This window comes from Sebastes umbrosus, chromosome 11 (genome assembly GCF_015220745.1).
Source record: "Sebastes umbrosus isolate fSebUmb1 chromosome 11, fSebUmb1.pri, whole genome shotgun sequence".
NCBI classification, from domain to species: domain Eukaryota; kingdom Metazoa; phylum Chordata; class Actinopteri; order Perciformes; family Sebastidae; genus Sebastes; species Sebastes umbrosus.
The window spans coordinates 29,650,426-29,673,348 of record NC_051279.1 but is presented as its reverse complement, the minus strand read 5'-3'; the positions used below and the strand labels follow the sequence as shown (position 1 = coordinate 29,673,348).

General features: G+C 40.5%; 1 protein-coding gene across 6 annotated transcripts in view; it reads left to right on the top strand.

Annotated features, from left to right (window-relative positions):
• fbxl4 (F-box and leucine-rich repeat protein 4) overlaps positions 1–14,176 on the top strand; it is a 34,827-nt gene extending 20,651 nt beyond the window's left edge. For 5 of the 6 annotated variants that reach the window (XM_037784803.1, XM_037784801.1, XM_037784802.1 and 2 more), the window contains exons 2-9: positions 1,017–1,651; positions 3,513–3,849; positions 6,277–6,521; positions 6,802–7,015; positions 9,680–9,751; positions 10,952–11,076; positions 11,340–11,527; positions 13,020–14,176. In XM_037784803.1, coding sequence (XP_037640731.1) covers positions 1,155–1,651; positions 3,513–3,849; positions 6,277–6,521; positions 6,802–7,015; positions 9,680–9,751; positions 10,952–11,076; positions 11,340–11,527; positions 13,020–13,183 — 1,842 coding nt within the window. In that variant the 5' untranslated portion in view covers positions 1,017–1,154 and the 3' untranslated portion in view covers positions 13,184–14,176. The remainder of the gene's footprint in view (positions 1–1,016; positions 1,652–3,512; positions 3,850–6,276; positions 6,522–6,801; positions 7,016–9,679; positions 9,752–10,951; positions 11,077–11,339; positions 11,528–13,019) is intronic. The other variant, XM_037784805.1, reaches the window with a different exon arrangement.
• Positions 14,177–22,923: the final 8,747 nt, after the last annotated feature.

Here is a 22,923-nt window from a genome sequence, read left to right as displayed (position 1 = left end):
CAGGTCCTGGGTGTTAGATCCCAGTGGTTCCAGTGTTGTTCTGAGTATTGCTGATGGGACTGTTCCTTTGTTTACATCTGGATCACGGGTTGTCCCTTTAAAGGTCTTGTATGTGTGCTTACTGCAGCCTACAGCCCATGCATGCTGCTCAGAGTGATCCTAGTGACCCGGTGGAGTCTCTCCTATATCGGAGCTAACAGCTGACGTTAATTATATTATGATGCGTTCAGGGGCGAAGGAAAATTATAACGATATATCAAGAGATGTTCAAATGTAATCATGTAAAACGTAGTTTTGGGCCATGAAACTTAAATAAATACAGTTGTTTGAAGGCGATGTTTTCACAGCAATATAAAATAGATATTAGGGATGCACCATACCGATACCAGATAAGATATCGGGCCAATACCGACTCAACTAGCTGGATCGGATATCAGTGACAATGGGGCCGATCTGTTTAATTCAATTCTATTTTTATATCAATTTGTTGCTGCATTGAAAAGGTTTACACTTGAATTGTAACAACATTGTGCACAATTTATTATTTAAATAATAAACAACAATTCAGTAAATTTATATCTATGTATTTATGTGTTACATTTAGGTTGACAAAGCTAGGAAAGCAATGTTTAAGTCAAGTCTGATGTTGCCTAACACATAAAAGAATGATCCCAGTCATTTCCACACAGCAAGGCATACAGCTTATTAATTAAACACCGGTATCGGATCAGTACTTGGTTTCGCTATCGGTATCGGGACTGAAAAAGTCGGATCGTCGTCCCTAATAGATATTAGAGAGCGAATTATGACCTGTTTAACTTCCTAACTAACGTTATCTCTACACAGCTTATAATATATTATTAAAACTACTAATGCCAAGCCTGTGTTTTAATTAAAGCAAGTATCTAATTAAAAATTCAATCATTTATTTCCTCATCATTTGAATTGTGTGTTTTGTGCAAATAACCACTGTAGTACAGTCTTCTCACTTCTGTTTGTCTCTGCCTAACCTACAGGTCATGCATGCTGCCGGGCCTCTAGCCTGCGCTTTGTACACTCCCAGCCCTTGAGCCAGTGTCATCCAGTAGGTAGAGGCTCTTCCTCCCTCTAGCCACCGTTTCTCCCCCCTGCCCCCATCAGCCCCAGAGTTCCCTATGTTAACCCTCTTGAGCATGTTTTACTACATATGTCTGCGGCGACGCTCCAGGAGTGGGACTCGAGGCGAGGCTCTGACCAGTCGGCGGGCCGTGGAGTCCGGCCAGCGGGCAGTGTTGCCGGTCAGTGTGGAGGTGGAGCAGTATGCCAAGGAGGTTCTGGACTTCAGCTCACACTATGGCAGTGAGAATAGCATGTCCTACACTATGTGGAACCTGGCGGGGGTACCCAACGTCTACCCCAGCTCTGGGGACTTCACTCAGACGGCTGTATTCAGAGCTTATGGGACGTGGTGGGAACAATGTGCCAGTGCTCCGCCACCTTTCCGCCGCACCCCTAAAGGCTTCAAAAGCCAGGATTATATTGAACTGGGCTTCGAGGAGCCGGTCTACCCTACGGCAGTGGATGTGCTTGAGACTTATTACCCTGGAGCCATCGTCCAGATTCAGGCCTGCTCTCACAACCCCTTCTCCCAGAACCCACCTACTGATGTCAGGTAAAGACAACCGAGGAAACCATCATCAGCCATTCTCAGTGCTCCTATAAAATGTTTAGTTTAAGTTTCATTTATTGTCATTCTACAACAAAGGGTTGCACAATTAAATGCAAGTTGTAGTCACTTTATGCTACACGAGAAAAAAATCTATTTTTAATTGAGGAGTAGGGAGGATGAGTTGAGAAGTCTCATAGCCTGAGGAAATAAACTGCTCTGTAGTCTGTAGTTGATTAACACTACTAAGAAAACCAGACAATACCGCAGGTACGCACAACTTTGAAGTAGAAGACAGTCTTCTAGTTTTTCGAATGAACCCTGGAGACATTACTAGTCTTATTTGAATTATCATTATTTATGTGTGTTTGCAAAACACGTCATTGTATTGTTATGAAAAGTGCTCTATAAATAATGTTTATGGCTACTTTAGGGAATTGTTTCTACTCCCACAGTGTCCTAGCAGAGCAGCACTCAAGTTTCTGCTATCTAACAGTGAAACCAAAAGGCGATCTAAAAATTTGAGCATGAAGTTTTAGTGATAATAGTCTAAAGAGAAAACAAGCAGGGTATTTGATTTTTTGTTGTTTTTTCTTTTCAATCAAACATAGGAAAGCTACAGCAGATAAAAGTTAAAATCCAGAAGGTGAACATCATTCAGTGTGAGATGAGAAAGTGGTATTTGACAACACGTTCTCATCCCAACTCGTCACATACGGCCACTTTGTCATGCCCCTTGGCGTCACTTTAGGTTTAGGCGACAAAACCACTTAGTTAGGAAAAAAAATATGGTTGGGTTTAAAACTGCTACGTTTGTACAGCGAAAATGAAACTGAGCGTTGTGAACACGGGACACGGATCGCTGAATGTAATGTGAAAGTAAAACTCAACACACAGACATGAACAGCGGTCTCCTGGATGAAAGCCCTGTGTTTGTTGGACCCATCCACCTCCCTTACCTCCCGCCACATGTGTCTTTTCGCTCTTTAAACTACGTCACCACACTCCCGGCGCACTTTTTCTGAGCGTTAACTGTTGCTGCGGATGGGTTTACATACTGTAGTTAATTGAACGCCCGGTGCGTTTCATGCCGGTGCTAAAGGGTACCGAACGCCGACGGCCACGACAAAGCCATGGGAATGAGAACAGGCTGTATTTGATTGATAAATGAACTGATATGAATTTGGCTTCTGATGACCCTGTGAGGTGCTGTGGAAAAAAAGTAGTTACTTTTGTGGAACCAACCTCATGAAATCAGTATGAACCAGAAGTGAAGTTCATAAGTAAGACAACTTTTATTACTCTAGCAGAGACACGCTTTGTAACAAGCCTTGAGGTGCATATTCATGCACAACACTGAAACGGCACTGCCCCAAATCCCAATTTATCCCAATTTGTAATTTGTGGAATTGTGCCACATATTTGTATTCCATCTCATCTCATCTCTCATCACAGAGTATATTATGTTTAAGTGACTAATATATTGTATTTTTAGCCAGATATTTGTGGGCACAGCTGTTTTTCCAAGTAAAAAGGGGTTTATATTTTAATAAGTTTTTGTATCAAATTCATTTTCAGTAAAGTCATCTGTTTTTTTTGTATCAAATTCACTGCATGAGGCACACAAACAACCTTTGATACACTGAGCCAGCAGCTGATGATTCAGGGAATACAATCCTGATAGATTATGAATGTGGTCAGGTGTTATAAGCAATATAAAGCATTGTGGTGTCACTGTTGACTGCACAGATCCAGTGGATGGCGTGCAGGTAGACCAGAGTCCACAAATCAACAATGTTAAAGGCATATTTTCAGGGGGAAAAAATTGAGATCGAAGGTTTACAGAACAACTCTTTCTTTTGTGCAGGTGGGAGGTGCTGTGGTCAGGGGAGCCCACCAAGGTGCTGACACCCCAGGCACGTCAGTTTTCCCCTAACATCAAGCATATCAACTTCCCCACCAACCTGCTGCGTCTGGAGGTCAACAGCTCTCTGCAGGACTACTACACCGAGCTGGACGCTGTAATCCTGCGTGGGGTAAAAGAGAGGCCCATGCTGGCCCTCTATAAGATGCCCATCATCGACATTAATGACCTGAGTGACAGCGAGGAGGAGCTGTCTGATTTGGGAGGTTCATACAGACAAGGAGGAGACGGCAAGCACCAGAGGACAGGCAACGGCTACTTTGACAAACTGCCCTATGAGGTGATTACAGACCTTAACGATGTGTATACTGAAACACTAGGGATGCACTCCAGGACAACAAAATTACATTTTTGCTTTTCAGAGGTGATTCTGTGACTCCTGGTAGGGATAAGAATTAGGACCGCAACTAACGATTATTTTCATTATCAATTCATCTGCAGATTATTTTCTAGAAAAATCAATTAATCGTTTGGTCTATAAAATGTCAGAAAATAGTGACAATAATCTATCCCAGTCCAAGGTGATGTCTTTTGTCTTTTGTCTTGTTACCCAAAGAGATTCAGTTTAGTATGATATAAAACACAGAAAAGCAGAAAAACTCCATATTTGAGAGGCTGAAAACAGCCTGTTCTGCTATTTTTGATTACTAGATTGATTACTTTTCGATTATCAAAATAGTTGGCGATTATTATTAATAATAATAATCAATTGGTCGACTAATCATTATAGCTCTAATAAGAATATTTTTGACCAATAAATATTGGGTTACGGTGTCCCTCCAGTGATTATTTTGCTGTATTTTGAGAAGTCTGGAGGTCCCACCATTCTGCTGGCACCCACATTAGTATTAGTGGAGGTCATTAAAAGTGCCCTGTGGAGTTTTCTTGTAAACAAACAAATACATTCAGTGTTACTCACCAAAGCTCACTGTGTGTGGATCATTGAGCTCAAACAAACATGTTGAATGTTTTTCCTTCCTCATAAATCATTTGCAAAGCTGGTGTTTTAAAGATGCAGTGTGTAGGTTTCAGTTGGTTGCAGATTGCAACCAACTGAAACCTCTCAAGCGTGTAGGAGAAATACCGACGCAAAAACGCGAATGGCGCTATCTAGAGTCGGTGTTTGCTTTGTTCGTTCTGGGCTACTGTAGAAACATGGCAGCCGGCTCTGTGAAGAGAACCCGCTCCGTATGTAGACGGCTCATTCTAAGGTAACGAAAACACAACGATTCTTAGTTTCAGATGATTATACACTAAAGAAAACATACTTATTAATATTATATTCCATTTTCAAGTGTTCTGTATTGTTCTGTTTTGTTTACCTGATTGCAGTCTGCTTCACTGCCTTTGTTGGTGCATTACAGCCACCTGTAGATCAATGGAGTAGTGTGAAACCATTGGTAGGGCCTTGTGTAAAGGGGACCCACTACAGCGCTACTAGAGGTAAAAAATAAGAACTCCACAGGACACCTTTAAGCCAGTGCCAGTAAATGCTTTTTGCATTTAAGCTTGAAAAGAAGCAACTTGAATTTAATCGCATAATTTGTAGGAATTGTTATTTGTAGGAACATTCCAATTGTGCAGATGTACCAGTCAGAGGTTTTCACGTTGATGGTGCTCAAATGCTGAATGTCTGCAAACAATTCTCATATAACTCACAGAGTTTTTTTCAGTGTATTTTTATTATTTTGGTGCACCGTAGCCCTGAAACTTGTACATTTTTTGCAATCTTTCAGTCTATGTAATGTCAATAAGTAGCAGCCCAATGTGACATCTTCAAATTGCTTGTTTACTTTGATCAATAGTCCAAACTGTTTCAACACTAGTGCACTGTAGCACAGTTGCATTGGATTTGCCTGACATGGAGAACTGTAAATAGAGAAATCAGTTTAGCCTTAAATTGTTGCCTTATCCCGTAAAATAGTTCATATAATCATCTGTCAAAATATTATGTAGATTTATATAAATTGACTCTTGATGATGATCACAACTTATAGTAAACCCCGAGGTCATTAGCAGCAGCTAGCTCTAAAATCATAATCACGTGCCCCTGAGTGTATATGTACAGTGTACTCCACTCAACTACATGAACATTGTGTCCCGTTCTGACACTCGAACTCGTATGCACTCACGGACACTGAGTCATTTTCATGCCATGCAGACGTATCATGTTGTCTGGAGCGAGCTTCAAAACACCGGCAGTACTCTTGATATTCGTCCTCTTATCTCGTCTCCAAACCGCTGCCATTAACGGCAGTCTTCACAACCGCCGTGTGCCTGTTTCAGAAACACAATATAGCTATTATCTGTCAGCTGATACCCGCTTGAACACCGTGTAATGTTAATTCAACTGCAACACACACTCGCACGAGCACAGTCATCCTTTCTCTTTGAGAGGCACATGAACACGGTGCAAAACAAGCCGGCTCACCTCTCCACTGATGCTGCTATCGTTGCTTTGTGTCCCAGATAAACACTATTTAGATCTGCCTGACAGAGGGGACGCAATTAACATTCTCCAGACTGCTCTGTTATTCTCTACTTGGTTCTACCACTCTGTAGTGTTCTGCATTATACTTTGTTTTCTGCTATGTTCTCTTACCAGACCTAACAGTCTTATGTTTTGTCTCCCCTCTTTCTTTTTGTTGCCTTTCTCTCCCTCCCCCTTTCTCCTCTCCTACCCCTTCTCCCCATCTTCCATCCATAGCTCATCCAGCTGATACTGAGCCACCTGACCCTGCCAGACCTCTGCCGTCTGGCCCAGAGCTGTAAGCTGCTGCACCAGCACTGCTGCGACCCGCTGCAGTACACCCAGCTGAGTCTGCAGCCCTACTGGGGCCGGCTGAGTGACGCCTCCTTGGGACACCTGCAGAGCCGCTGCACCCTCCTCCAGAGGCTCAACCTGTCCTGGACCGGCAACCGCGGAGCTCTCAGCCTGGCCGGCTTCAGCAGGTCAGACTGTCAGCGGGCCACAAGTGCTAGAAAACAGAGAGATGACCTTGGGATACTAGCAAGTACTCACAATGAGCTGTTTTGAGGGAGGGACATGCTGAGACAAAGAAAATGGATTGAAACTTTTTCTTTAATTCATAACGAAAAGAAAATAAGAGATCATATAAATGGAAGTTGGCCTTATTATCTAAAATAGGGACAGGTGGACTAGTAGGTAGCTGATGCTGTTCCTCTCTACTTCCTCTCATGTCTTTCCCTCTTCATCCATTCTTCCCCTCAGCTTCATGAAGGCCTGTGGTCTCAGCCTGGCCTGCCTGGAGCTGTCGTGCTGCCACTTCCTGAATGAGTCCTGTCTGGAGGTCATCTCTCAGACTTGTCCTGGGCTGCAGGAGCTCAACCTGTCCTCCTGCGACCGCCTCCACCCGCAGGCCTTCGCACACATCTCCAAACTTACACGCCTCCGCAGGCTGGTGCTCTACCGCACCAAGATAGAGGTAGGCACGGTCGACAGTGTGTGTATCTGGGAAACCACAATCAAAATGACATTTTCACCTGTACACTTAGACCTGTCCTGTCCAAATACAGCAGGTAGACTGTAGATCGGTTACTGATATGTTTGTATCCCGAGATGGCTGCCCTGGCTGTATGAAATATATAGGTTGCTTAGTTACCTTTTAGACATGCAGGGCTACATTTCTCAATTTCTCTCTCGTCATTTGCCAGTATTGCTTAATATAAAGAAGATATCACGCTAGGAAGTTATAGTTGTGATCTGTAACGTTTCCACTAATCATTGAATTATTGGAATATAATGGAATAATGAGAGGTGTAATTCATAGACAGAAAAGGTCAGGCAATTTGATTAATTTTCTGGGAAACTTGTTGAATTTTGGAAACGGGTGTATATATATATCTCTCACAATAATATCAAACCGAACGTTATTCCAAGCTTTTGTACATGTAGGACATCTTGTCCATGTTGGCTTCAAATTAAGCTTCACAGTTCATTGTTGAGCATGGAAACAGCAGCTGACATACATTTGAATGACAATAAGCAAACTTTGTCTGCTGATGAAGTCTGTGTCATATGGTTGAAAAAGCACTAAGTTGAGAGTCAATAGTTTTAAAGCTGGGGGAGTCTGTTTATTTTTGGCTTTATCGGGCTAGCTTTCTCTCAGGCCTCTTGAATTACAATATGCTGAAAGGTTATTATGGAATTTTTGCACATTGATGCCTAAAATATAATGCATACCCCCACTTAAATGGTGGTCTTGCGATGTTTTTTGAAGTTTGCGTTTCACTTTCTTGTTATCTACTGTAGCAATTAATGTAGATATAGTACATTTCCCATGTAGTGTATCTCCGTCTTCTTTCTCTGCTAGGGTGTAGGCCGGTCAAGAGAAGCCAAAATCATCACAAGTCAGTATTAAAGATTAGATGCTAGGCTAATTAGCATACAGATGGCTAAATCACATCCGTATGCAGCGAAAAGACTGACACACTTGGACTTGAACATGTCTGCGTGACTATAACATGAGCATCTTTGCTTTGCAGTGAAAACTAAGCCTTTTTATGGTCAGTCCTCATTCCTAAGGCCTACTGCTTCACGTTGTTGTTTCAGGGAAGTTCCTATTATCAGTTTTGTTTTGCTGCAGCGGTAATCATTTTCTCTCTTGTTTGCAGACGTTCTGCCGAGCAAATTTATCTAGTGTTGATAGAAGAGATGATTGCGTCTTTATCTGTGGCTGTTTGGAACAAAACAGTACATCTTTTTGCTGTTGCTGCTAGGTAGCTTGCATGAATTCTGGTGTACCAAGAAACTACAGTATGTCTACAGTAAAATACAGTTAGCCCAGTCTTACCAGACTAGTTTCCAATCTTCTTAGCTTGTGAGTCTTTACAGACAAGTCATGCCTACTCACAAACCCTCGTCACAGGTTGCATATAGTTGGTCTATGAGCTGTCAGATTGTTTCATTTTGATCATTTTTAAAGGTCTGAAGATTTAATCAAAGGAAAAATAAACAATTTTGAGGAGCAGAAATGTTTTTGGTGAATCATCTCAAAACCCTTCAGACTTAATTTTTGACCCCTTGGGTGGAAAGAGTAGCTTTAGCCGCTGGCTGCAGTTTGTTCTGTACATGCTGAACAGCATCATTAATAACAAAAATGTATAGTAAAGTTTTAATGATCTCAACAATCTGCTTATTTGATGGTACGTGTTTTGGGTTGGGAGTAGCTCGTTCTGTGTTGTTGTCGTTTGAGATGAACCGAGTCAACTCTGAGTGTCTTTGAGGGGGTCTCAAAGACTACTGCACATGTTCAGGCCTGTCTGACGTGTTCAAAAAAACGCCGTATTGTGTTTTGGTGTTACACCTCAGCGTTTCTCCAGTGTTTGTCATGTTTCAGAGCGGCGTTGTGGGCAGGAGGCAGGGTAGAGTTTCTGCGGTGGAGCCAGGCAGCGTGCTGCAGGTTGTTTATACCCGGGCAGACAGAGCACGCTGTGTGTGTCTGTTTGAGGCCCTGACATCTCAGCTGTCATTACCCTGTCACTGCTCTAATTAAATGGCTAGCTCGTCGGGGAGAGGCGTTTATAAAGATGCCAGCGACGGACTCCAGCGCACACACACACACAGCTTTCATTTTCACGTCTGACACCTTCTCCTGCCACTGAGGTGCATGTGTTGGCAGTTGCAGTGTTGAATTCCCATATCTCTATCCAAGCTGCAGTGCCACTGGAGAGGTCTGTGTCCTCATGATGCTCGACTTTGTGAGGAGATGTAAAAACTAGCTGTTGCTTCGTATTAAATTCCCTTAAATACAATAAGCCTTACCTGAGTGCCCCAGGCAGCCGACAGGAAATCACTTAGGAGGAACTTTGGATGACATGACTGGACATGTTACTATTATTTAGAAGTATATTGTTAAATAATTTAATGCACAACTTTTAGATTTGCACTCAGATAAGACGTCTGGGGTTTAGTTTGTTGGTGAGCTGTTATTTAAAGGAAGTTTTTTTTGGTCTTTTCTGTGTTGTTCCATTGCTTCCTGATTTGTTGTGATGTCCGGATTACAAGCTGTAGGTTCTTAGATGTTACAAGACAATTTAAAATAGGTAATAAAATGACAACTCTGCATCTTTCTTATTGTTTTCTGCAGCAAACAGCTATTCTGAGCATCCTGACTTTCTGCATAGAGCTGAGACACCTCAACCTAGGGAGCTGTGTGAGGGTGAGAATGCACACACACACACACACACACATACACACACACACACACACACACACAAAGAAGTCCAAATAAAGCACAGTCTGTTAACTACACAACCCTCCATTTGGCCTTGTTTGACAGTAGCTTGTCCAAAAGATGGCAGAGACATCAGTAGTGTAGCAATAATTGAGCTGCTAATGATCAAGTGGTTGGGTGTAAAATAGACGCAGCAGGTCAGTGATAATGGCACTGAACACGATTTAAGTGAATACTTTATTGTCCATCATTCAGCTTCACTTCACACAACACAGTTGAAACATTAGTAAAATGTGTACACATACTGTAATATAAAACACAAATACAAATACCCCAGAGCCTTGACACATTGTATTTCTAACTTTACAGAAATAATGAAACTGATCGACATATGCTTAAGGAAAATTTTTGGAAATACGCTTTTTCTTTTTCTAGTGGGGAATTTGATGAGAAAATCAATAGCACTCTACAGCCGGTTAGCTTAGCTTAGCATAAAGACTGGGATCAGGGAAACAGCTAGGCTGGTCCAAAGGCAACAAAATCTGCCTACAAGCAACTGTAAAGCTCACTAGGTAACACATTATGTCTTGTTTGTTTAATCTGTACAAAACTTAAGCAAATTGTAATTTTTACACTTTAGTTTTTGTACAAATGAAACAAACAAGATGTAGTGTGCGATCTGGTGAGGTTTATAGCCACCGTGGCTATATTTAAATATTCAAAGCACCCAGAATATTTATGTATTCTGTTGCGTCCAGTGGGATCTGGGTGATGCTGTTGAATGTGCGTTAGCATGTTGGATGTGTTTCCACTCACACACCCCGCAACGGTGGAGCAACGCCGACGCACTGTCCTTCTCTTGTACACAACTCTCTCTCTCTCTCTGTTGCTGTTGTAGCTGACCGTGAGCTCGCAGGCTGATCTCCGGCGTTTAATTTGCGCTCGTCCGTAATGTGACTGACTCGCAAGCCAGACAAAAGTTTATGGGTGGAACTCACATTTGTGAACTCATTATGTGCATCAATCTACATACCGCATAGTCTGTGTGCGTCTGCATGCACCGGACCGTGACGGTTTGCCTCCAAAGGCCCTCCATGAAGCATCAACCAGACGGTTGCCCGTCAACTGCTGCACACGACGGAGAGAGCGCAAATAGTTGTTAACTGCTGCCTGTCGCTCCTGCAGATTGATGACTATGATGTCGTGGCCAGTATGCTGGCTGCTCGCTGTCGCTCACTCTGCTCGCTGGACCTGTGGCGCTGCAGGAACCTGACCGATCGAGGCCTGGCTGAGCTCGTCTCTGGCTGCAGGTAGGCAATACCATTGGGTTCAGTGCTGTGAACAATGTTTGTCTTCTTGTCCTCACTGAGGGAGAGTAAACAGGATTGAAGTCGCATAGAATCAAGTCCCATTTATTTAGATTGCAGCCGTTAATACATTTTACACATTAAACAACTTAATCTTGCAGCTGTAGACCACAGAGGCAAAGCAGAGCTTATCTGTTTTCAGTGAATGTCTGGATTTGTGGACCAAGTCACCCTAATGCTCTCCTGCATGGTCTGTGGTTGCTCAGGATGCTGGAGGAGTTGGACCTGGGCTGGTGTCCCACACTGCAGAGCAGCACCGGATGTTTCCAGCACCTCGCCCGCTGCCTGCCTCGCTTGCGCAAACTCTTCCTCACCGCCAACCGCACTGTCTGCGACTCGGACGTAGAGGAGCTGGCAGCCAACTGCCTCTCACTGCAGCACCTCGACATACTGGGTAAGTTCACGTCCTCTACGACGGTGGCATGTCACAAGTTTTCATTTGAGAATTTCTGAAAAACTCCCAAGTTAACTGCGAACAGAAACCAAAATAATCAGCTTAATACTACTATGAATAAAATACTGCTCACTAAGCAAGGTTGCAACAGCAGCTCACAGCAGTAACTGCTGTGCACAAACACTATAGTTCCAGTTGCGTAAGGTGATGGGCTTGGAAGCACGGTAGCATGACAGGTGTTGTTCAGGCTGGCTGTGCTGATGTGTCAGTTACAGGTGTGCTACAGCAGTTGGGTTGGTGTATATGCTGGAGAGGAACTCATGTGGTGCAAGTAATAAATATGAAGCTTGTATTTGGGTCTGGACTCTATTATATGTAGTAGTAAGCAGAGCTTGAAGTGGGGAAAAAAATAAGTGCCAGTATTCACATGTTGGTGTGTGTATCAGCAAAAATTATTACATTCTGAATTTCTACAGTGAATAAAAGATACTAGGAGATGTTTGGTTTCAATTAATTTCAATTTTTTTTATTTTACAATTTGACACTTAAAAACTGTGCAATTTCACATCAGTTTAGACCAATAGGCTACCATAGATAATTCCCAAAAAGCTTAAACTTGGTATAGTTGAATAATTATTTACACACATCACAGCCTTCTTCTGAACATTTAATTCTTTTGGAAATGTTTGCCCTGTAAAATCACATTCTGTAAATATAGTGCAGATTCAGAAACCTTTTAAATAACGTTTCATTCATTATATTTTTTCACAAATAAAAAAAGATACAACAGTTCCCTCATTATTTTTACAAAAAGGACGTGAACATTGTTACCTCCGCCAAGGCCAAACGCCTAGGAAGGAGGTTATGTTTTCACCGGCGTTAGTTTGTTGGTTTAGATTTTGGTGGCGATCCAGCTCATGATCCGGCTTCGGGAATTTGTTTTCAGCAGCGACGGACATGAAACCTGCCTTGGCGGAGGTCTGCGCTCTCCGAGTGCACTTCTAGTATTGATAAATTACAGCACCCTCGTTCTAACCCCCCCTCCCGTTTGCTGTGCTGTGCCGTGCTTCAGCTCATCCAGATGCTTTCCACATTGTTTTGTTGTTCATACAGCGGCGCAACGCACAAACACTGGAGCTGCACCCTAATGGCATAATGATTATGAGTCTCCCAGAGAACCTGATCTGGAGAGGGCAGAAAAGAAATACCAACAGCTTGTGAGAAGTGCCAGTGCGGAAGAAAAAGTCACCTTATGCCAAAGAGTAAAATGTAGAAGTGCCGGTACTGCGTACCAGTGAGTACCGGCACACTTAGAGCACGGGTAGCAAGTGACATGTTGCAGAGGATTTTTAATTTAATTTACCCTGAAATTTCAGAAAATCAGATGCAGTTTATTTCTTGAGGATTTACTTGCTTGATCTCTAGTATTTATTTCTCTGTTCATGTTACGTTTTTGTAAAGTATCTTCTCGTGTGACTTGTCTAATGTTCAGGTACGCGGTTGGTGAGTGCTGCCTCACTGAAGAAACTACTCCAGGCTTGTCCGCGACTTCTCCTCCTGGACGTCTCCTTCTGTTCGCAGATAGACATGCGTGTCGTCCAAGAGCTCACCGGCGTCTTCCCCAAGGTGGCCATCAAGAAGAGCTTCACTCAGTGACCACGGCGTCGTCTCATTTCCCACAGTCCAAAGGAAGTAAGAGGAGGGAAGTGCTTGCCAGCAGACACTGCCCCGAAGTGAATAAGCGGCAGGTCAGATGCTGAAGGAGATTGCTGACGGTCTTATTGACCAAAGCAGTTGTAATGGGTGAGGAGGTTCTTTGGATTAACTGGCTGAACACAAACAACTACAGACTCCTAGTCACAGGGTCATAGAAGGTGAGACTTTTTACTTTATTTTTTTTTTGTCTGGACACTTGAAATCAGGGTCGTTGCGGTAAAGCTGCTACATCTTCCCAGAATCTGAATCACCACTTATGTATTGCCAAGCAACACAAGGCTAGGAAATATGCCACTGGATGCAAAACAAAAACATTTTGTGAGCAATCCTCCCTTGAACATCTTGTTCGGACAACGGAAAGGGACAAAAAAAAGGTGTGAACCTTTATTGGAAACAGCTGGAAAATCTGCAGTAGGATGTGGGAGTCCCATATTTATGTCATCTGGTAACGTAATTAAAGATCAGGGCCTTGGTCAGTGCCTTGTCAGAATGTGCAGCGATCATGCCGGCTGTTTTAATGCATCATTCTGAAGGCATCTGTCAACATTACGCCAGTTTGATTTAACGATAAGAAATCATACCCGATGCTGTTGTGTTCAAAGGTATCAGGAGCTTTAAAGGTGAAAACACAGAAGTGGACGCAGCCTTATTTCACACAGTGTACTGTGTGGATTGTGTCAACTCAAACCTTAATGCAAGTATCACAAAGTATTTGTTGCTACAAACCGACTGCAGAATCACACGATAGGCTCTCGTGTTGAAAAGAAACACACCATCCAACTGTCCTTGCACCTGAGATTTCATCAGAAACGTATGTGAGAACATGTGAAAATGCATTTGTTTTAATTTACACATGTGCTATAAATGACATCAAGTCAAAAAAAACACCTGAGGCATCAAATCAGCAACAGACAGACTGACTCGTTTGAAAAGTGAAAGCACTGAGAAGTAACACAGTTTGACAGTCCAAAACCCAAAGATATACAATTTACAATGATGTAAAACTGAGAAAAGCAGCAAAATGACTGAAATAATCAGTATAATATCCAAAGTTTTACGAATATTTTCTGTCGATTGACTAATCAATGAATCGACTAATCGTTTCAGGTCTAATTGTCGTTGTCTACCAGGCAGGTCTGATGCAATCCATTAAAAAATGTTCTGATGGCATAATATGGGGAATTCTCCAACCACGGTAAATGTGTTCCAGTCAGTTTCCCAACATTTACCCTACAGGCGGATATGATACTGATATATTAATTAGAAAAGAGCTTTAATTGAGATCGTGGCATGGCAGGTGCCTTCCTTATTGAACAAGTGATACAAGACCTACGTTAAACTAAACTAGAGCCTTTTGTTGGATTAGATCTGTAGAGAAAGTCACCAGATCTAAAGTGCCTGATCCGGGTCAATTTCTGTTTAAACCTGCCCTTTAAATTAAACAGGGTGTTTTATTGTTTCGTTTTTGGTTATGTAAGAGACTTTTCAAAAATGTACTCTGGCCAAGTAAGGAAAACAAACAGGTTAAGTTTTTAAGTCGACCAAGGCCAAAGTTAACGGCCAATAGATAATGGGATTGATAATTGTGTATGCTTAGTTTAGTTTAGGTCATACAGATCATTCGTTTCGTTGGTAATTGTTTTGGCTGTGTAATTTTAAAGGAGCAGTGTGCAGGATCTGGCTGTATCTAGTGGTGAGGTTGAGATTGCAACCAACTGAAGCCTCTCCCGTGTGCCAAGCGTGTAGGAGAGCCACGGAGGCCTGCGCGAAAACACGAACGAGTGTGTGTGTGTGTGGGTACGAGGGTAGTGAGTGGTGAAGCCAGAGAGCGAGAGCGGCGGCGGCGATGGGAGTGAGTAGCATTATCGACTCCGGCCCGAGCCGTTCTGGGCTACTATAGAAACATTATGATGAAACATGGAGAGGACCCGCTCCCTATGTAGATATAAACGCCTCATTCTAAGCTAACGAAAACACAACAATTCTTATTTTCAGGTGATTTTACACTAAAGAAAACATACTTTAATTTATATTATATTCCATATAATGTTATCCCCCTAATTGTTACACACTGGTCCTTTTTAAGAGAATAATGAGTGAGTTTTGTCTCCAAAGATAAATGATAGTTTGAAAGTCACCAGTTTCACAGTGCTTTCATGATGTTGCATGCTTTTGCTGTTAGCTGTCTGTCACTGCTGTTTGACTACAGCCACCTACTTATGTATTAACCTACCAAACTGAAGCTCCGCCGATGGGAAGGAGTACGGTGGATTAAGTTGAGGATGTGTAAATACTCTGTGACCTCAGTATTTGTCCTGAAACTCAGGGGTTTTAATATTTCATCTGATTTTTTTTTTTTTTTTTTTACACATACATTTCGCTCCAAAAACCAGCACAACAGACATCTCTTCAGACCGTCACGCCAGACTGAGTTAGCTTTGAGGTTATCTGTCGTCAGTGTTGCTCCTCAACAACAAACACACACGTGACACAAATGATCAGTCAGCACTGATGTAACTGAGACAGAGATAGAATTCTAGTTTATTGGGTGTGGAAAATGTTTCAGTAATTGTGAAAAAGATATTGCTGTCCCTGATTATTTAATTTGTGTTATATACGAAGCCACAGTTTCAATGTGGCAGAAGTGCTTGAAATGCATTTCCTTTTTCTTTTCTGAAAAAAAACAACTTGAAGTTTTCTTTTAAGCACACGCTACTAGTCAATATTTGTGCCTTATACTCCTGTTTGAATGTGGTGTGATGTCCATGTGGTATAGATTGTAGTGAAGTGCTTTTGCTTTTATGCCCGTCAACCAAAGTAATGTGCAGAAATCTGGTCTTCAATCTCACAACTATATTTGACCAGTTTAAACGCCATACTCTGTATATCAGCCATGGTAATTAATATGCAAAAAAAAAAATATTTATTTATACTTCCCTGTGTGATAAAAATGTTATTTAAACATGTTATCCTTATATAAAAAGTAATAGTGTATTTTTTTTCTTTCTTTTTACCCAAAATGAGAGGAATGATATTAATTTCATCTCATTGCATTCAGTCCGTGTCTAGCCTAGCTTAGCACAAAGACTGGAGGTACGTCTTTAGCCTAGCTTAGCACAAAGAATGGAAGCAGGGGTAAACTATTAGCCTAGCACTGTCAACTGTCGAAAAAAACATGTTTCCCAACAAGTCCAAATTTGTCTTATATCTTGTTTATTGAACGCATGCAGAAACAAATGCATTGTGTAAGAATAGTTTGCTTCAGAGCTTTTATTTCTCCAACAAGTGCTGTGATTGTGACTGTATCCAGCATCACAGAAATTCTCTTCTTAATATTAATAACACAGTGAACTAAACACAAAGATATGTTTGTGACCATACTTACCAACCTTGAGACCTAAAAAATAGTGGGGGGCCCACAAACATTTGAGTTTCAGAGACTTAGTTTCCTACATTCTGGTGACTTAAAAAGAATGAAAATAGCAAAATAATAGCTGCAACTGCAATCTTATGTTAACTTTTAATTTGACCTTTAATCCTCAGGAAATAAAACTGAATAATTCACACGGCAAGTTTACGCCAGAGGGGGAAACTGAATAATTCGCCCCTCTGGCGTAAACTTGGCGTGTGAATCTCTGGCATAAACTAATATTCATCAGATTTTATTCATTTTTTTTTGTCTCTGCTTGAGTAATTCTTTCTCTTAGAACTCTCAATTCCTCTCTCCGTCTCTCACTAAAGATCCTTTCAGACACAACGCAACAACGGCACCACTGCGCTCTGAAACCCGTTATTTCCAAAGGCTTGCGCCGCACCATGACAGCTTTTCACTATGTCAAGCAAAAGCCCCACTTTGGGCGCTGCACGCTGCGATGTGCGCTGAACTCAGCGGCTCAAAAATGAGCTCAAACTGCGCTGTGTCGCGAGCATAGACTGTTCTCTTCCGCCGGGGAAACGATATTTGGTGTAGCTCTATTGTTATCCGGGTGGAAATAGTAGAGCTTATAGACACTGTACAGTTCCAGAAACAGGTTGAGATAACGAAAAGGGAAAAAAAGTGTGAAAATTTTCCATAAATCAGGAGAAATACGGGAGAATTGTGACCCCAGGAGGAAACCAGGAGAGAGCAATGAAAAACGTGAGTCTCCCGGGAAAATCGTGAGGGTTGGCGAGTATGTTTGTGACTAGTTTACAAACTATTAAGATACTTTGTGAATAAGTTAGTTTTGAAGCTGTTGGAAGCATATTTGTTTTCAAATAATCTGTGTCGCTACGGATGAGGACACAGTAGTCTGAAAATGACTTAGTGTTGACTATGAATAAAATTAAATTACAATTAAAGTTGGTTTTTAAATGCTGATTCTGATTTTTTTTTTGATTTTTTTTTTATTTAATATCTTTTGATGTCTGTTTTTAGGCCCCCCAAAAAAAGGTGGAATCAGTTTTAGTGTTGCCCACCAGAATTGAAGGCGTTGTAGGAATTTGAACTTAAGGTCTTAATGCTAACAATTTCTCTGCTTCCAGTCTTTGAGCTAAGCTAGGCTAAACATGCCCCAGATCCATGATCGTACTGGATGCCCACAATTCAAATATATATCAGCCTTCTAAATCTAATTATGGGTTTGATGGGAAACCCCAAAATGCTGTGCTGTCCCATTAAAATTGCATTTATGTTGAAATTGATATATTTTCCGTCTGTTTTAAACAGAATGGGTGTGGTATTGACACGCCAGCCCTCCCATTCAGATGCAAATATGACTTCAGTGTGTGGAAATCAGGTAGTTGTAGATGAAAAAATCCAGGATAATTACTACTCAAATGACTATATAGCAACACAATGAAAACACTGGCAATGTATAGTGTGTGCCGCAACTATTAGCATTTATTTGTTAAGTCAGACTTATTTGAACGTCCTCAGATGGTCACGGTCTGACCGATGAAGCAGTTTGGTTTAACGCCTTCCGATATTTGTGTTGTTTTAGCTCCCCACCTTGAGTGAGTGGGATGGCCCTGCTTTTTCTCTAATGAATATGCATTCTCTCTTCTCCCACTCTGGATGTGCGATCAACCTTTGTGCCAATTGGTAGGACATGCAGTGATGCTCCCTGTGCTGCAGTGTGAAAGCCACTGTCGTGTGAAAAGATTGTGCCTCTGTCATGATGAAACTGGGTGCTTCACTTTCACCAGATTTTAAATAAACCGAAGGCTGATGACTTACACAGTGGCTGCGTGGCCCCTTTTTTGATGCTTACGGCCCCTCTGATCCTATAAGAACATGCATGTATTAAGAAATGTGACAGTACAACGTGTCTACATTGCTAGAATTAACTTGCTAATATTCAATTTTCCTTTACTCTTCAGCTTCAGCGAACACCATCACTGACAAAAGAAAAGAAAATTGTGTTACTGTATCATGCAGCGGCTCCATAAGTAGAGTCGTATGTGTCAGTGTGATTGGGAGAAAAGTAGGGTCGTCTACTGAATCCACAACAACTAGCGAAGCCATTAGTCAGGATGACTGACTGGATAGTAGTGGCGGAATGATCCTTTTTGCCTTAACCCTCTGCCATTTTACAGTCTATTAATACCACAGAGAGAAGTGACATTAGCTTGTCTTCTTAACGGCCTTTTAATGAATTGTTTATGCCTAGTTTAATGATGTATATTGTGGCCCTGTAATGTGCCCTAATGACGGAGAACGAGGCGGCCTCGGCTGAAGTATTAATTTGGACTGCCTCCCCAATGATTATTCCTCAGCCAACAACACCACTGTTGTTGCGTCTGCTGCTGTGCGTGCGAGTGTGGATACAAGCATGATTCATGGAGGCTTTCCGCTCTGCGCTACGGCTTGATTTCTTGCTGTCACGCTCCTCTATGAGGCTGATATATCCAGGGGGGATCCACAGCAATTAGTTCAGCTTTTTATTTGTCTTTCAAGAGCTTACAGACGAAGCTTGATGAATATGCAGGGGGAATGTATGGATTGGAAATATTGTTCCTGAATAATAAATCCAGCATTAAAATGTAAACACGGGAAGGGTTAGGGGGCTGGCGGAAGGTTGCCCTATGCTTCCTTCCCTTCTTTCTTTCTTTTCCTCTCTATTTACAAACCAAATGAGTGACACCAGAGTATACCTTGACAAATATGGCAGTAACAGTCTTCTCTTCAGTGAGACACATGTTGTGGTCTGCCTCCTCTGAGCCTTCCTCAGGCTGGGACTCGACAGGCCTCAGACCTGCCTGAGGGAGGCCTCACTGTGATACCCATCATTATGTGGCTTGGTGTTCCTTCTATAGTTTCTCGACTTAGACTCTAATAATGAAGACATCCCTGTCAGTCCTCGCACTGCTGTCTAAAGCTTATTATTTAGGTTTTGTTTGTGAGGATATTGAGAATGTCAGCGCTGAGTCCCTTAAATCCTTCGAAATACGACAATCCGTAGGTAGCTTTTTGAAGCAGCAGTGATGAGCGATGTTTCTTTAGCCAAGTCTAAATCCATGAGGATTTGTAAACTTTGTCAAACTATGTACCCCGGTGTAATTACTGTAAATAAGTGACACCACAGAAAATTCGTAACCCTGATCTGATGCTAGTAGTGCAGGTTTAGCGCTAGTTTTTCTCGAAATTAAGACTCTTTTACAACTAGCCTTTGCTTGTCCTTTTAGCTTAAAAGCGGTTTTCTTTTTTGAAGGCAAAGAATCCATCCATCCATCCATTTTCTTCCGGTTATCCGGGGTGGGGTCGCGGGGGCAGCAGGCTTAGCAGGGAATACCAGACGTCCCTCTCCCTAGCAACGTTTTCCAGCTCTTCCTGGGGGACCCCGAGGCCTAGGGTGTTCTGGTACCAAGTACACTTATGAACAGCCCTGTGCTCGAACTTGGTGTTTGTTATGGCCAGTCCACAGAAGTCCAACAACAAAACCCAACTCGGGTTCAGATCAGGCAGGCCTTTCCTTCCAATCACCCCCCTCCAAGTATCCAGCAGATCTATAGAGTCCACATTCGGTGCCCTTTCCAGGACGCCACCCAGATACTCCGAGCTAATGTTTGGTGCATAAGCACAAACAGCAGTCAGAGACTTCCTCTCAGCGACTCGCAGCCGCAGAGAGGCGACCCTCTCGTTCTCTGGGGAGAACTCCAACACAGTGGCGCTCAGCCGGGGGCTGGTGAGTAGTCAAAATAGTTATAGTATAGTATAGTATAGTATAGTATAGTATAGTATAGTATGTTGAAAAAAAAGCCATAGTAATGTATGTCGAAAAAAGAGTAAACAAAAGTCATAGTATAGTATGTTGAAAAAAAAGAGTTAAAAAAGTCATAGTATAGCATGTCGGGGAAAAAAAGTCATAGTACACTATGTTGAAAAAAAGTCATAGTATAGTATGTCGAAAAAAAAATCATAGTATGTTAAAAAAAAGAGTAAAAAAAAGTCATAGTCATAGTATAGTATGTCAAAAAAAAGTCATATTATAGCATGTCGAAAAAAAGTCAGGATAGTTTATCGAAAAAGTTATAAAAAAAAAGCCATGGTATAATATGCTAATAAAGTTAGAGAAATAATAATATATTTTATTCATAGAGCGCTGAGACACTTTAATCAAGTTAAAATTATCATAGAAAACAACACAGTAAAAATATACAACACACAACATTAATCTCACATTAAAAGCAGTTATACAAAGGTAAGTTTTGATTTGTGATTTGAATGTGGACGGATTGATGCAGGTTCAGATGTGTTCACGGATTGAGTTCCAGAGGAAGGGTACAGCTATGGAGAATGCTCTGTCGCCCCAGGTCCGGTGCTTGGTCCCGAGTGGTGGAGACAGGAGGTTGGTATCAGAGGAGCAGAGGCTATTGGAAGACTGTGGTGGTAGAGCAGGTAAGTTATTAAAAAGTCTTAGTATGGAATGTCAAAAAAAGTCATAAAAATTCATGGTATAAGATGTCGGAAAAAAAGTAATTGTATAGTATTTTGAAAAAGGAGTCCAAGTATGTCGAAAATAGAGAAAAAAAAAGTCACAGTATAGTATAGTGAAAAAAGACAAAAAAAATCATAGTATAGTATGTCCAAAAAATAGCGTGAAAAAATGTCATAGTATAGTCATAGTTTTAGACATAGTATACTATACTATGTCAAAAAATGTCAGAAAAAAGTCATAGTATAGTATGTTGAAAAATGTCATGAAAAAATGTCATTGTAGTACGTGGAAAAAAAAGTCAAATGTCGAAAAACTTTTTTCTACTGAAATCGATATACTACACATTTTTATGACTTTTGTCAACCTTATATACTATGATTCTTTTGGGACTTATGTCGACATACTATACTATGACTTTGTTTTACTTCATTGGCATATTATACTATTACTTTTTTATGATGTTTTTTGACATACTATACTAAGACTTTTTTCGACATACTATACTAAGACTTTTTCTCTCTTTTCAATATACTACTACTTTGACTTTTTTTTTAACTTTTTTCGACATACTATACCATGACTTTTTTTTTACTATTACTTTTTTGATATAATATACAATGACTTTTTGACATACTATGACTTTTTTAAAACTTTTTTCCACATACTATACTATGATGTTTTTCAACATACTATACTATGACTTTTTAGGGTTTTTTATACGTTTTTTTGACATTATACTATGTTTTTTTATGACAAACTATACTATGATTTTTTGGACACTTTACTATTACTTTTTTATGACTTTTTTCGACATACTATACCATGTCTTTATTCGACATACAATACTTTGAATTTTTTTACTTTTTCGACATACTATACTTTCACTTTTTTTTTACTTTTTTCGACATACTATACTATGATCTTTTTTTGTACTTTGTTCCACATGCTGTAATTTGACTTTTTTTTGACAAACTATGACATTTGTTTTTTTTACATTTTTCGACATATTATACTTTGACTTTTTTATGATTTCTTTAAAGTTTTGCGACAAACTATACTGTGATTTTTCTTTTTTTACTTTTTTCAATATACTATACAGTGACTTTTTTCAACATACTATACTGACTTTCTTTTACGTTTTCGACATACTATACTATGACTTTTTTGATATAATATACAATGACTTTTCGACATACTGTACTATGACTTTTTTCAACATACTATACTATGATTTTATTTTTTTACATTTTTTGACATACTATACTATGACTTTACTTTAATGACATTTTTAACATATGATACTATGACTTTTTTCATGGAATTTTTCGACATACTATACTATGTCCTTTTAATGAAATATTTCAACATACTATACTATGACTTTTTTTCATGAGATCTTTCGACATACTACACTATGAATTCTTTTAATGAAATGTTTTGATATACTATACTATGTCTTCTTTTAATTACATTTTTCCATATACTATACTGTCATTTTCTTAATGAAATATTTCGACATACTATACTATGACTTTTTTTAATAACATTTTTCAACATACTATACTATGACCTTAATGAAATTCTTCAACATACTATGCTATAACTTCTTTTAATTAAATTTTTCAACGTACTATACTATGTCTTTTTCTTAATGAAATATTTCGACATACTATACTATGACTTTTTTTCATGGAAAGTTTCGACATACTATACTATGATTTCTTTTAAATTAAATTTTTCGACATACTATACTATGACTTT